This window comes from Dendropsophus ebraccatus, chromosome 9 (genome assembly GCF_027789765.1).
Source record: "Dendropsophus ebraccatus isolate aDenEbr1 chromosome 9, aDenEbr1.pat, whole genome shotgun sequence".
In the NCBI taxonomy this organism is placed as follows: domain Eukaryota; kingdom Metazoa; phylum Chordata; class Amphibia; order Anura; family Hylidae; genus Dendropsophus; species Dendropsophus ebraccatus.
The window spans coordinates 62,271,005-62,287,226 of record NC_091462.1 but is presented as its reverse complement, the minus strand read 5'-3'; the positions used below and the strand labels follow the sequence as shown (position 1 = coordinate 62,287,226).

The 16,222-nt window shown below is 39.2% G+C and overlaps 1 protein-coding gene across 4 annotated transcripts in view; it reads right to left on the bottom strand.

Moving 5' to 3' along the window:
- GULP1 (GULP PTB domain containing engulfment adaptor 1) overlaps positions 1-16,222 on the bottom strand; it is a 378,289-nt gene that overhangs the window by 64,857 nt on the left and 297,210 nt on the right. For all 4 annotated transcript variants that reach the window (XM_069983509.1, XM_069983513.1, XM_069983510.1 and 1 more), the window contains one exon: positions 4,687-4,824. In XM_069983509.1, the coding sequence (XP_069839610.1) occupies positions 4,687-4,824 (138 nt within the window). The remainder of the gene's footprint in view (positions 1-4,686; positions 4,825-16,222) is intronic.

Genomic DNA, 16,222 nt, shown 5'->3' with positions numbered 1-16,222 from the left:
CAAACTATCCTGCTTCAATAATGCCTTTTTAGCTAATTTCCAAAAAAATAATTAGACCATATGAAATTGCAACAGGCATCTGCAAAATTTACAAACTTTACTTTCAGCTGTTTGCAAAAAACAAGAACAAACTAAATAGCTCAACACAATGGGGCAAATTTATCAAACATGGTGTAAAGTGAAGATGGCTCAGTTGTCCCTAGCAACCAATCAGATTCCACCTTTCATTTTCCATGAGTCTGTGGGGAATAAAAAGAGGAATCTGATTGGTTGCTAGGGGCAACTGAGCCAGTTCACTTTACACCGTGTTTCATAAATCTTCCCCAATATGACTAATATTTCTGTGTTCGCCTTGTGCTAATGCAGTGGGCCTATTCACTTTAATTGCCAGCTGATGACTTTCCTCCACATACGTTTTCAAGCTAAAACTCCATGATGTACAACTTTACTGACCCAAAGGCATAAGAAAAGTTAGCTTTAGTATGTTCAAAATAATTTAAAGAAAAAATACCACAGAACATTAAATGGGTACGCCAGTGAAGAACATTTTCTTTCAAATCAACTAGTAACAGAAAACTGCCAGAGATTTGTAATTTACTTCTATTTAAAAAAATCTTCAGTCTTCCAGTACTTATTAGCTGCTGTATATCCTGCAGTCTAGAAAGCAGGAGAGTTTTTTTATGGGGATTTGCTAATGCTCTGGACAGTTCCTGACATGGACAAAGGTGGCAGCAGAAAACATTGTGTCACATTTTCTGTCATTTACTGTCACTAGTTGATTTGAAAGATAAAGAAAAAAATCATTGGATGACAAAACTACAACCTATAAGGCCTATAATTGCCAACAAGCTAAAGTATAAAATACTTAAAGGGGTATTCCAGGAAAAATCAATAAATTGCTAATGCAAAGGGTTAACCAAGGTTAACTCTTTCCTAATATACTTACCTGTCCTTTTTTGGCCCCCCAAGGAGATCTCCGGTCCGGTCACGTGATCTTCCAAGTTGCGATCCGCGAGTCGCAACTTGGAAGATCACGTGACCGGACCGGAGATCTCCTTGGGGGGCAAAAAAAGGACAGGTAAGTATATTAGGAAAGGGTTAACCTTGGTTAACCCTTTCCATTAGCAATTTATTGATTTTTCCTGGAATACCCCTTTAAGATTTTGTTATCAATATATTGCCATAACAAAGTATTATAAAATTTCCTGCTACACAAAGCAATATCACATCTTGCTATTTAACAGGCAACATCAGCCTGAGTAAACTAAACTGGCAAATAGCCAAGCCTTTGAGTAATAAAAAGACAATAAATCAAGAGAGAACTCGATACATTTGACAAGGTTGTATACATATGCTGCCAATTACATAAATAACTAGAAGACAAGTTTAGACAGACTAAAATTAGATCAAGTACTATGTATGTGGAAATTGGTGGCATAGATAATTTATACTAATAGTCCACTGCTGGACTGGCATGCCCTAAAAATTCCACAACTAAAACAGAATCTACAGTGCAGATTTTGGAGCTGTTTTTATATAATTCTCCAGTGTGGCTTTTAATAAAGGGGCTTATCCAGGATTGGAATAAAGTACGACTACTTTCATGGAAAAATCTGAAATGCCTCCTCTCTCCACCCTCTCTGCTTGATTGATACCAGTAAGCTAAGTCCCAAGCAGGGTAAGGTATGGGAGGGGGGAGTAAGGAGGTGTTACAACTTGCTTGGGAATACCTCTTTGATTCTTTGGACAGTGGAATAAACATATTTTTCTTGCTCTGGAAACAGAGATATATTTGAAAGGTACCATGTGTCTTCTTGACCTTTATCTAACAGTGTCAGCAGATTAGAATTGACAAATTCTCTTTAAAGAGGAACTATCAGCACGTTAGCCAAATCTAACCTGCTGATAGCCCCCTAATTGCCATGGGGGCATTGAGAAGGAAGGTATGTCTGTTACCTTCCTCCTCTGCATTGTTCCAGTGCAACAAAAGATTGAATCCATGGTCCGGAGCACTGTTAGGAGCATTGCCCTGCCCCCATCGCATTGAGGCAAGGATAGGTAAAATGGGTGTGGGGCAATGCTCCTTACGATGCTCCAGGCCGTGAATTTAACTACTAACTGCACGGGAATGGCGCTGAGGAGGAAGGTAAGACAAATACCATCCTTCTCAGCGCCCTGTGCACATTAGAGGGCTGTCAGCCTGTTAGATTTGCTGAAAGTTACCCTTTAAGGTAATATTTTATTTGTGTGATCTGGTTCCTAAAGGAGTTCTTCCATTTGCTTGTGCTACTTCTATATGCTTCTATTAGTAATTGAAGTAACTGGCCTAAAACTGTTGCAATACTGGGAGATTCTGATAACCATGTTACCTCCAGATGTTTTTTTTTCCCCCCATATGTTGTGTGTTGTTTGTTGGCTAAATGTTATCAATAAAACTTCCAGCTAATCTCTATAATCAATCAGATGTCTTGTATACGGTTGCGTAATTTGTTGCCTGAAAAAACTTCCTGTGTCTTCTGATAACAAAAAGACAGTGTACAATTAATATAATGTGTAAAATGCAATGGGTGTGTGACCACTGTGCTTGCCAAATAGTTTGACTTTGTGGCAAACTCAGGAGTGTAATATAAGTGCCCTTTAAGTTTTCACTAGAGATGAGCGAACTTCGAGCATGCTCGAGTCGATCCGAACCCAAACTTTCGGCATTTGATTAGCGGTGGCTGCTGAACTTGGATAAAGCCCTAAGGCTATGTGGAAAACATGGATATAGTCATTGGCTGTATCCATGTTTTCCAGACAACCTTAGAGCTTTATCCAAGTTCAGCATCCCCAGCTAATCAAATACCGAATGTTCGGGTTCGGATCTATTTGAACCCAAACCCGGTTCACTCATCTCTAGTTTTCACCTTTAAAGTAACTCTGTACCCACAATCTGACCCCCCCCCCCCCCCAACCACTTGTAACTTTGGATAGCTGCTTTTAATCCAAGATCTGTCCTGCAGTCTGTTTGGCAGGTGAAGCATGGGGGGCATGGAGCTGCAATTTTAAAAGTAATTTTTATGACAGGACAGATCTTGGATTAAAAGCAGCTATCTAAAGGTACAAGCGCTTTGGGGCGGGGGGGGGGGGGGACCAGATTTTGGGTACAGAGTCGCTTTAATTCCACTCCAGAACAGGGATGCTGATCTGAAATGCCAGAGGGAATCAGGTTACTTCTGAAGAGCAGTCTCAGTGTGGACAGCAGTCGCCACCACTGCATGGCATGAGAGGTCAGCAAAAGGCGGGTCTGGGTCCTTATATAGGTTGTAAGTAGGTGGCAGACAGTATAGTCAGGAACAGGAGTCAGGGGACTGAGAGAGTCAAGAGATCAGGCACGAGTCAAACACAGGTGTCAGACTCAAATTACTTCTCAGACCACCTTCATTGATGAAAATCACAATGTAGGTCAGGTACAGGTAAGAAATTGATGCAGCCATAAATAGGTAATGCAGGACCAGGATATGTGGCTTACAGATAAGGAGTGTATGTCCTAGCTCTTTGAAATGTTACTGTCGTTTGTAAAAACTTTTGACATGTCATAGAGACGTGTCAAAAGTTTTGATCAGTGTGGGTCTGTTTGATCAGGAGAATGAGCCGCAAGAAGACTGCTCTAAGTGAGATCCTCTCCCGGCTCAAGGCCATGTTATCAGTCAGGCTCCATCTGATTGCCTATGTAAGTCTATGGAGCCCGACTGATATCATGTGACACAGAGTCGGGGAAGGATCGCCCTTACTGGTCTAAACACTAATACCTGGACTAATCAAAACTTTTGTCTCAATGATATTCAGAAATAACGCAATCCAACAGCATCCCGTAGCATGGAAACAGGGTAATTAAGAAAGACCCATTATGGTTAAAACATTGCCAATGTGTATGCTGTTTGAATAAATCATACCGTTTCCATGCTACTGGATGCCGTTGGATCACTTTATTTCTGGATGTCACACAGTATCCAGTTTGGACTGGAGATAATTTGATGTGCATCCTACATCTACTGCTGCAAAAGGCTCCTCTTCACATGCTCATGACTGGTGCTGTTGGTTATTTCATGGTATGTCTCTATGACATGTCAAAAGTTTTTTTTTTTTTACAAAGGACAGGTACTCTTTTTTTGCAGAGAAAGAGAGCATTTGTGCACCCTATGGGCCATAACTGGAATTGCAGCAGGAAAAGAAGGGAGGAAACACTAAGCAGCGACTGGGGTGACAGGGTTGGGCACAGATTGGGAGATGCTAGTGAGTGAGACCATGCTGACGAGAGCTGACCGCCAGCATTACATAATGTTAAATGGTGATGTAGGAAAACTACTGGTATGTAATGACTTTATTCTAAAGTATCAGAATGAAAATAATTTTTCATCTATCTTGTTAAATTTGCAAAAAAAAAATAATAATTTCTGCTTAGAGAGTTAAGCTAGAAAAAAAATTCCAAAAGGACCCTTAATTTAAAGTTGCATGAAACTGAGCATGGGAAGGAATACAAATGAAACATCTTGATCTGTTTTCTCATGACAAGTTGGAGCCAATAGAGAAGATAAACATCTGCAGATTTCATCTGATCCCAAGTCGTTAGAGCAATCTCCAGCCAAGCCAAACCCTTTCCATGTAAGACAAAAAAAAACGCCCTAAAACATCTGGCATACTTACACACTTCTCGCTATCGAACACATAACACAAGTGCTTATTGGACTCGGAATCCTTGCATATGAATGTAAAAATCCTTTTGTCTGTTTTATCATCAGCACAAAACGATATCCTGTGTAACTGGCAGTTGTGTAGTACTTCCTATAAAGAAAACCAAAAATAGTAATTTGATGTAAGCTTAAAAGCAAATGTTACATCAAGTAGATACATAAACTAAACAATAAATATTCACATACCATAAACAAACCAAAAACAAGAAAGTCTGTGCTTGGTGACTTGTCTTTCTACATGAGGACCGCTGCTACATTATAATCTTTTTTAGTGCAGGATTCCATGACACAGAACGAAATACTTTTTTTTGAGTCAGTTCTTTAACTTATGGCAGTTACGTACTTAGTGGCAATTTTCCACAGAAAACATGGTTTCTGTCTTTGCCTAATCAATCTACAGATGCCTGGAAAATATGCAGAGACTCTTAGCAAAATATGTAGTCTGGAGTGTGGGAGGACATTATTTTTCATGGAGATAAAAGCTAAGGAGGCAGCTAGCATTACAAGTGATATATTACATAAGTAATGGGTTCACCTTAGGGGGCAGAAATTATTTAGAATGTCATGTGTTTAATCCATAGGGTCTCAACCATTGTGTACTGACTAAAGCAGTCTGTTAAGGGATGGGGGTTATAATGTATTTGTGTACTACTATTCTTGTTCAACTTCTAAAACTAAAGGGAATTCTGTTTAACAGCAGAATAGCTATAGCCTAAGCCACGTGTTAAAGAGTTAAGTTCGGATTTTGCAATTTCTACTGCAGAAAAATTGTGCAAATTTGTATTACTCCATTTTCTCTAGGAAATATGGGCTTTAGTTAGGGCTGTGTCGGATCGGCAGCCCATTCTATTCTAGGAATAGGTTATATATAAACAATACAACCAAAAGGTCAAAATCAAGTCTTTGTTTTAAAATAATCTGCGCCATCTTAAAAATAAAAGCACAGCCAAATGTTTAGCCTTTTTCCACTGTAAATGTAATATAAAAAAAACAAACTGACATTCCTGTTGATAACCATCCGGCAGCAAAGTGTTTCTCTCTCTCATTACTGGTACATTACTACCGCTAGTTCAAGAAGTTGGATGCAGCCCTGGAAAACTTTAGTCTGTGTTCATAATAGGTAAACGAAAAATAAAAAAAGGTAATTTTTTTTCTTTTTAAAAAGACATCTGTTATTGACGTATTTAACTGAACTTAATGGAATGCATTGAAGTTATTAGTATGATGGCTGCCCAATGTACACAGTGTATGAAATGATGGGCGTTGTCTGCGGGGACGGCAAAATAATGATCGTGTCAATTATTTTGGATCATCTTTTGCAAACAGCGTACGTTATTTTTTAGTTGCTCACACACAGTTCTTTTTTAACCATCAATTCACCATGTTTACTATTAAATTCAATAGACACATCCAAAGGGCAATCAGTCCACCTGAACTAGAATCATGTACCAACAGCCATCATTGCACTGACAGGAAGCAAGGCAGTTAATGATGGACCTCAATTTGACCTCAAGATGACGGGCGCCATTTTTTCTTTTAAAAAAACATCAGGAAAAAAGTCTGTGGGAACATAGCCATAGGTTGTATTCATGTTTTCCATGACATGCTTTTTTAGCTCTGTCTGCTTAAATGACATTAACACATACACACAAATACTTATTTCTTGTTTCTGATGCAGATACCAGTACAGGGATCAGAGTATAATGCAGCTTCCTCTTATGAGTACATCACAGCTGGCATCTCTCTAAACTAAAAGACAGAACCATTGTTTATTCCTATTGTATGCTGCTGCTTGTGATAACTACTTATGGTGCACTGTTGCCATCAAGTGCTTGATGCTGAAAACTGCAGTTACACTTAATCTATATTGTATGTGATGTGTGAGGAAACAGACAAGCTCTTGATATGTTACTGGCATACAGTAGAGCAAATATAAATCGTGTTTGAAGTTGTGAACATTTACAAACGGGTAAACATACATTGTCTCTCCTATATTAGCAAATTACATCCCTTCAGGTCATGGTTGACGCTCTTATAATACAGTGTTGTATGACTGAGGAAAGGAGCATTCTCAACCATAAATATGTGTAGTCGCACGTTCTTAACCCCTTAAGGACAGAGCCAATTTCGATTTTTACGTTTTCATTTTTTCCTCCTTGTGCTTAAAAGGCCATAGCACTTGCATTTTTCCACCTAGAAACCCACATGAGCCCTTATTTTTTGTGCCACTAATTGTACTTTGCAATGATAGGCTGAATTTTTTCATAAAGTACACTGGAAAACCAGAAAAAAAATAAACGTATGGTGAAATTGAAAAAAAAAAACAAAAACAAAAAAACAACGCATTTTGTTTATTTGGAGGGTATTTTTTTTTTTACGCCATTCGCCCTTGGGTAAAACTGATATGTTATATATGTTCCTCAAGTCGTTATGATTAAAACGATATGTAAAATGTATAACTATTATATTATGTGATGGCTTGTAAAAAATTCAAACCATTATTAACAAATATATGTTCCTTAAAATCGCTCTATTCCCAGGCTTATAGCACTTTTATCCTTTGGTCTATGGGGCTGTGTGAGGTGCCATTTTTTGCGCCATGATGTGTTCTTTCTAATGGTACCTTGACTGCGCATATGCAACTTTTTGATCGCTTTTTATTACAATTTTTCTGGATTTGATGCAACCAAAAATGCGCAATTTTGCACTTTGGGATTTTTTTGCGCTTACGCCGTTTTACAGTGCGAGAACAAGATTGTGATAAATTAATAGTATGGGCAATTACGCACACGGCAATACCAAACATGTTTATTTATTTATTTTTATTTATAACATGGGAAAAGGGGGGTGATTTAGACTTTTATTAGGGGAGGGGGCTTTTGATTGAATACATCACTTTTTTTTACTTTTACATTTATACTAGAAGCCCCCCTGGGCTAGATATACAGCATAGATCAATGAGATCGGCACTCGTTTGCTTTTGGCTGCTGCAGCCGAAAACAAGCGAGTGCAGAGCCGGGATCAGCGCCATTTTGGCAGAGACCACGCCCGGCATCAGTCACGGAGATCGCTCCTCCGTGACAACGTCCCGGGGAGGCGATCTCCGCCACTAGACACCAGGGAACGGCTGCATACAGTAATCGGATGCAGCTGTCAAAGTTGACGATTACCTTATTAGCAGGCACGGCGATCGGACCTTGCCCGCTAATAGCCGTGGTCCCGGGCTACATGCGGCACCCGGGATTGCGGCGGTTCAGAGCGGGGTCGCCGCGCGGCCCCATTCTGAACGCTCTTACCGACAACAGGGCGTAAATATACGCCCTTTGTGGTTAAGAGGTTAAACAATGGCACAACACTGACATTCCTCAGAAAATACTGTAGTTGCTGAAGCTCTATAAAGTTTTGCCCTGCACTCAGCATGCTCAAGTAATTTGTCAGTACTACAAAAGCAAACATTTAAAGATTATTATTATTATTATTATTATTATTATTATTTATAGAGCGCCCTTAATAGATAGGGGTAATGAGCAGAAACAACACAAGATCAAAACACATTACATGAAGGCAAATGGCAGACTGGTACATGGGGAAGAGGACCCTGCCCGCGAGGGCTTACAATCTATAAGATAATATTTCTCAAATATCTAGTCATCTCATCAAACGGGATTATGTCATTTGCAACAATAAACTCTATTGTTCTCAACATTACTTCTTTCACAGTACAGGAATAAAGTTATTCCAAGAATCCTTTGTATATTCAACCTTGTTATGCTTAACTAATAAAGAAACATTACATCTGTCATCCACTTCAGACTTGTTTCATCAAGTATGTACTTGAGTCTTATTCATGTAAGCAAGAATGCTTCTCATGCAGTATTTGTCTATGGACCGTATAAAACAGTCATGCAATAAAGTTCACATACAAAAGTAATTGCATAGACAGAAAGACAATTAAAGGGGTACTCCCCTGAAAAGCATTTTTATGTAATTAAATAGGTCACCCATAGCTATATATCTGTAATATAATGCACTGTTTCTGTGTTTCTGCACCTTTTCCGTTTCGCAGCAACTCACCCCCTCTGGACACTGAAAATCTGCTTGGCGGAGTTCACTCTGACACACACCTACTTCTGGCCCCCATTCTCCGTGTCAGAGATCATGTGTCCTCCCTCTCTTCAATGGGCCAGGTTAGCAATTATAACCCTGCCCACTGAAGAGATGCAGGACAGGCATGAAAGTCTCCCTCAGCTCCCTCCCCTGGCACACATCTGACAGGTTGGCTCTTTTGTTGTCTCTGCTGTGGCTGCAAAACCAGGAAGTAAAGTGAGATTCCAGCTGGTGTAATGAAGCAGTTTACCTAGGCCTGCAAGGTCTGAATTTCACATAGTACAGTGACTAGAAGCGCTGGTGCGTGTATAATCATTGATATAGATGTTCTTAATTTGTTTTATTAAACAAGAAAAATCAGAAAGAGCTGCTGGAAGCTGTAAATCACATTCTGTATGGATGTACATTAAACACTGTGTACTGGTCTCAAAAGAAGCTGCTTGTCCTGGCATAGGTGCAAATTAGTACAAAGCATGTAGATCTGTACTATACAGAGAGCAGCCAACCAGTGCACATAAATAATACTGGTGTTTTACCAGTGAAATGCCTCCCCTGATTGGTCTGATCTTCTAATCATTCACATGTGCCACAAATCTGAACTGGTTGTAATGGTGTGTTTTCACACACAGATTTTTTGTTGCAACTGGTGAAAACAAAGTCCGGTATAGATTTGAAAAGAAGAGAAATCTCAATATTTTCTTTACGACCTGTTCTCTGTTTATTGTCTGTTCCTGACCTTGGCTTTAATAATTGCATTGGAAAATATGTTCAAACACACTCTTACATTTTATATTATGTATGGTTTTAGGATACATTGGTCCAGTAAAGACCAATGTATGTTGAAAATATCGGAACCTAAGGGCCCTATTACAAGGGACAATTGTCGTGAGAAAAATTGTTAATTTTTTCGAATTTAAACAATAATCGTTCTGTGTAATTGCAGGCAACGTTCGAAAAATCGTTTGTATGTCATTGATTGTTGATTTAGATCTGAACCTAAAATTATTGTTAATTGTTCTCTAATTGTTCGCTGTAATTCCACATTCGTTCGCTCAAGTTCCGCATTTGTTCACTAATCGTTCAGTGTAATTGCACAATGTTTATTGTTTTGCTGGGATCAGAAGGAGTAAACGATCATAGTAACGATCACAATAACGATTGTAGTAACGATCGTAACTAACGATTATCGTTCATTGTAATATGGTGAATGTTTTCAGGTTAACGATAAACAATCACGTTTGTGATTGTTAATCGTTAGTTGTTAATCGTTAAAAATCGATCTGAGTAATAGAACCTTAAAGCCAGTATAGCTTGATGGACTACTATAAATATGATTCCAAGTATTTTATTCCCAGTAAATAACTATATTTCACTCTAAAGCAGGCTCTGACATAATCAAGTCTGAGTCCTGGGTTAATCCAGTTTTCAGCCAACAGTGCCCAAAACACCCTTTATTGTATCATAAAGCAAAAAAAAAAAAAAAAGGTTTTTGCTCGTCATTCTGACTTCTACTTCTTTTTCATTTGTTCTGTAAAGTTGTATGATTTTTACCTGTGATCTGTAGTTTTTTTTTTTCAATTCAACATTTTATTGATTTTTCAATAACAAAAAAGCAGAGTATAATTCAAGTGTAGAAATGCAGACAATGAAGAATGACATTCAATAGGGTCATAAACATTCTCCAAAGATATCCAAAACATATAGTTTAACATCAAAACCCTGAAACACTAGAAGATGTCCTTCGTGGGTTCATTGTCTGCGCAAATTATAATATATAGTTTAGATAAATGTATATAGCACTCTGAAGGGAGAAGAAGGAGGAGGGGAGGGGGGGGGGGTAAGGGTAGGCTATAAAACAAGAAATGGGTGGTGAGAAAGAAGGGGGTAGGAACGGGAAAGAAAATGGGGGAGGTATAGCACAAGACAATAACAACAACAATATGAGGTCAAATATGCTCAAAAATCATACCTTCCTCAGACGTACATCTCTCCACCTTCCACCTCTGTAAGTTATAAGGTAATTTAAGATCAAGTCGGCTCATTGCCACAACATAGGCATTAATAAAAGTTCCCATCTACTGGATGTTAGATAGGAGCAAACGTGGGCAACTGTCCTTCCTATTCCAGAAGTGGGGAGGAATACAAATACATGACATCTTCGAGAACAGGTCAAGAAGAGGAGGCGTGAGAAGGGAGAGAGGTAGGTATCTGGGAGATTGCTGTATAATAATCAGCGGATTTCCTAAAGACGAGCCAAGGGGCCCAGCAGTGAGTATATCTTGAATGGTAATTAAGGGGATCAGAAAGAAGCTCCTCCATTCTGTGGAGATGGTCCACTTCTCGCAATCATTCGTCAGTAGAAGGGTGGATAGGGTCTTTCCATTCCCGAGGTATGACCGTACGTGCAGCTAAAACAATAGCAAGTGGAGCTTTCCCAATTGAGTGGTGCATTGTGCGACCAGTAATCTATTTAATCAAGCTGAGTATCCCTTTCCAGAAAGGTTGTAATAGAGAGCAACTCCACCATATGTGAGACATCGTGCCAGGTGTGCTGCCACACCTCCAACAACTATCTGGTATAGTCGGGTATATTTTAGCTAGGACCAGCGGGACTTTATACCAACGGGAGAGGACTTTATAATTTGTTTCTTGGACTTTGCAAGACACTGAAGTTTTGTGACACATAAAAAACACCTTGTGCCAGTTTTCAGGTGGCAAAACTTTGGCATTTCTTTTTCCCAGCTTGCCAAAAATGAGGGAGAACTGTCTATATAATAATTGAGAAGAGCATATATGGTAAAAATATATTTAGCTGGTGGGGCGGTGGCAGCGCACATGACTTCAAATGGCAAGAGATTTTGCTTTAGGTTAAGCTTAATGTGGTGTTGAGAATAGAAACTTGTCTGTTGTGTGTATTCATATTCAGTTTGGCCACTTTTTTGAGGAGGGCGTCCCTCTGGAAATGGGAACTCAGCTATTGGTCGTAACTTCCCATTAGAGAGCAATGAATTTAGAGGTAGTCCAGAGTCTCTGGGAATACCTAAGAAGAAGGGAGAGTAAAAAGCGGGAGGAAAATACAGATTGGCGAATAAAGGAGATAGGGGTCCAGTAGGAATAAACAATTCAGCTGCAAATTTTCTAAGGGATGCAATAGATCTACTGATTAGAGTAGGTGCGTGTGTTTTAGACAGCGGCAAAGCTGTTTACAAGAGCCACAGGATCGTGGCCGGATCTTACCCATATGAGTCTCTATTCGAACTCAGTTTTGTCTTCCTGCCATGAAATGCATCAAGAACTCTGGACAGTATAGTAGCGGAATAATAAAGTTTGCAGTCTGGGAGCGCTTATCCCACTGAAGACTTACGTCTAATCAGAATAGAGTGTGCAATAAGTCTCTTATTAGCCCAGACGAAGTGGGAAAAGAGGGAGTTCAGATTTTAGCGGTACTGTAGCTCTTAGTGAGAACTCCCGGGACAGCCTGGAAGAGGTATAGTAAACGTGGGAGGATGTTCATTTTTAGTACATTTATATGTCCAATCCAGGAAAAGTCCCTCTTATCCCACTTCGCCAGTCCCATCTTAATTGTGCAAACCAAGGGGAAATAATTGCTGGCCATAGTGTTATTAGTGTGTAAAGGTATATGGGTACCTAAATATTTTAAGGTGGTCTTCCAAGTAAATGGATAATTGGTTTTAATAGATTGTTGTTGCACGAGGGACATAGAGATGCCCATGGCCTCGCATTAAGATGAATTCAGTTTGTAATTGCTATAATGAGAGAATAATTGTATTGTGAAAAGAAGAGTGTCAGGGTTGGGATAAACAGACAACAGGGGAACGTGAGCCCTGAGCTTACCCCAACCTCTGTCCCTGCCTATTGCCCCACCCACGCTAGACCGTGGGGCGACAACCACAATGACTGCTATATACACTGACTAGGGTGCAGGGGATTGTAGACAAGAGACAGACAGACAAACAAACAAACAAACAGAAGAATGGTCAATAAAGCCGAGTCAAAACCAGGAAGGGACGTCAGGACAAATTCACAAAGCTAAGAATAGTCAAAAACAAAGTTAAAACCAGGGGCGAATTAATTTTACCATAGGCCCCGGGCTGTTCACCAAGCCTGGGCCCCCCCACCCCACTGTAACTATGGCGGCACTAGCCTGGCGTTCATAGTACAGTATAGATAATGTCATGATGTCCTTGTGCAAAATTGCCATTAAAAAAACTGTGATTTTTTTGCAAATCATGGCGGAAGTGTAGCCAGGAGACAGTACACCACTGAAAGTATAAGTCTTTTTGGGTGGTCATGGGCCCCCCAGGAGCTCAGGGCCCCGGGCTGCCACTCGGAACGCCCCTATTATAATCCACTACTGGTCAAAACCAACCAGTAGCGAGGTACAAGGGAAAAGGAAAAAGAGATGGTCAGAACACAGAGCAAGGTCAGGACTGCAGAGATCAAATCACCAAACTAGCTAGTGCAGAGAATTCAAACACTGTCAGCAAGCAGCCATATTGCAGACCTTAAATGCAGGCTGGAGCCCCACCCTCACAGGTGAGAGCAGGAGAACTCCAGAGAAATTAACCCTAATGTGACCAGGTCAGTACAAGATGGCAATGAATAAATGCTCACGTTCTCCTGCGTGCAGCTAATGTTTGAGAACGTGAGCGAGCACCCACATCACTTGCAGTGTCAGAGACAGGAGCGATGGCATGCTCGCTATGAGCGCCAGTGCTGACAGATGAAAGGGATATATGGGGGGATGTAAGAAATAAAAGCAAGTTGTCCACGAATGCGGAGCACAAATGGATGCAATTTCCAAACTTTAACCTTTTAATATCCTTTTTTGCCTGATGGAGACCAAAAGGTGTTCCATACAGAGGGCATTTAAGAGAGGGGAAAGATGACAGCCCTGACGGGTACCATTCCAAATAGAAAATGGGAGGGATAGTGATCTGTAGTTTTTATTGGTACCAGTTTGGGGTACATAGGACGTTTTGTTTGCTTTTAATTCCATCCTATCTTATATATGATATGACAAAAAATCAGCAATTCTGGTGTTTGGTATTGTTTTTAGTTTAATCAATTACCTTGCCTGATAAGTAATGTTTAATTTTAATATTTTGGAAAGTTTCAGACAAAAACAAATGTGTTTATTTATTTTACTTGAATATTTTTTTATTTGACATACAGGAAACGGGTGGCTTGAGCTCTTATTAGGGGATGGATTTGTTTTTAAAAAAAAAACTTAAAAAAAAACTTGTAGACTGTAGAAGCAGAATTACCACTGAAGCTACAAAGTCATTCCGAGGGCTGCCATGGTAAATGATGGCACCCTGCAGAAGTGTAGATCTGGTTCCTGAAAAGTGCAGCACCTCTCTGTTCACTTTCCAAATGCCTTGATTCATATTGATCACAAATTGTAGACAATCAAACTGCTGGGATCAGACGGGTCCACTCCTTGCAGTTGAAGGCAGGTGGTGTTTGTAATATATAGCCGGCACCTACTGCATAGAAAACTGTCTCATAGCTCTATTTGAAATGCCTGCTGGCCCACAGTAAAAAGGCATGTCAGTGATTATTAAGAGGTTAAAGGGAACCTGTTTTAACTTCATGCTGCCTGAACCATGAGTCATTGGGTCAGCCCTAAGCAACTAATTCTTGTTCCACCTATCATGATAAATGGATCTCTTCCTGTGTAGGTATAGGGAGAGATCTATTAATCAAGTCTAACAGGGCAGGGAAAAGCCACTGGGGACCACTTTTTGGTTCAGGCAAATAGAAAGTGGGAGATATAGGGAGAGCCATAGTGCTTTTATTTTTGGGGTGTCATTTTTTGCACCATGATCTCTATTTTTTATTAATATCACATTCGTGTAGAAAAATTTTGATTGCTTTTTATAAATTTTTCTGATATATAATATAAAAAAATTTCAGCAATCCTGTTTTTTTTTCTTTTTTCCCATCTACGTAATAATAATAATAATAATGTAATATCCTAATAGATCAAACAATTCCGCATGCTATGATATGTAATATGTTTATTTATTTTTTTAATATTAATTTTTTTATAATGGGCAAGGGGGTATATTAAACTTTTTGGGGGAGGGGGGTTTAGACGTTTTTTTATACTTTTAAAAACTTTTTTACTACACTTTCTTTTCCACTTGTTTTCACTGTAAATTATTCAATCATTAGATTGCATACACTGATCTATTCTATGCCACAGCATAGAGTTTGAATGGTCATGTTTTGGCTTTGTTTTGCTGACATTTGCCAAAATTGCTGTGAAAATGATGCATTTTTACCATGATTTGTGCAATTTTGGCAACAAATTACAAAATAAACGCAGAAAAAAGCTGCAGAAATGCACAAATGGGAGAAGTATAACTACAGTATATGCTGATCCTAAAGAGACAGAGATAAAAGCAGCAGCATACACATAGAGCTGGGGGGAGGGGTCTGTGAGTTGTCAGGGGGACTGTTATAGGTTAATATGTCATCCTCCAGTTCACAGAACATCAGCTGACCAAGGACAGACCGCTTCCTCTGACACATTAAACACAGTTACATTAACAAAATGTATAGATTCCCCTGTGCTGAAACATAACAGATGTCACTGCTGGACTAGTGATAGCAAGTGCACATTACATGGATGACAAACAAAAAAAAAAACTTGAGTGCGTCTTTAACTTGATTCTGCAGGTCAGTAAGATTACACCATTATCAAATTTATATAGATTTTTTATGTTTTACTAGTTTAAAAAAAAAAAAAAGTAAAAACAAATACAGACACTATGGGACACTGAGGCAGGCGGGATTCTGCCGAATTTGCTCAGTGTAAACTGGCCGTTATGGAATAAAGTACATGTAAAGTTATGGTAATCTCCTTATACTGTATTTATTCATTACTTACGTATAAAATTATAGAAGACATATTACTGTCCAGTATCTAGAAGTGTGTTAAACAATCTCTCTCTTCTAAGAGCAGTGAAATGGTATCCAATTACAGCACATTTTATTTAATTACTTCAAACATACAATTTCATCAGTGGGTTTGCTATGTCAGTATTTGGAAAAAGTTCTGGTTTGTAAAGCTATCCCCATTTAGCTGCCAACATTTATCCATGTCTCTTGTCTGCAATAATTATTCCTGGCAATGGAAACACAAAGTTCTGCTAAAGCAGCAGAAATAATGCTCAGGCAAAATTTTAGCCAATTATAAGCCCACATAAAACAAAAAATAATACAGGTTAGTAGCGGGATAGGCATATAAAAATGTTAGTAAAATATACAGAAATATACTGTAGCATGCTTCGTTTTAACATCTTGCCTCAAAAGAGTCCAGAAGCAAGTGATATGAGCTCACTGGGCAGTGT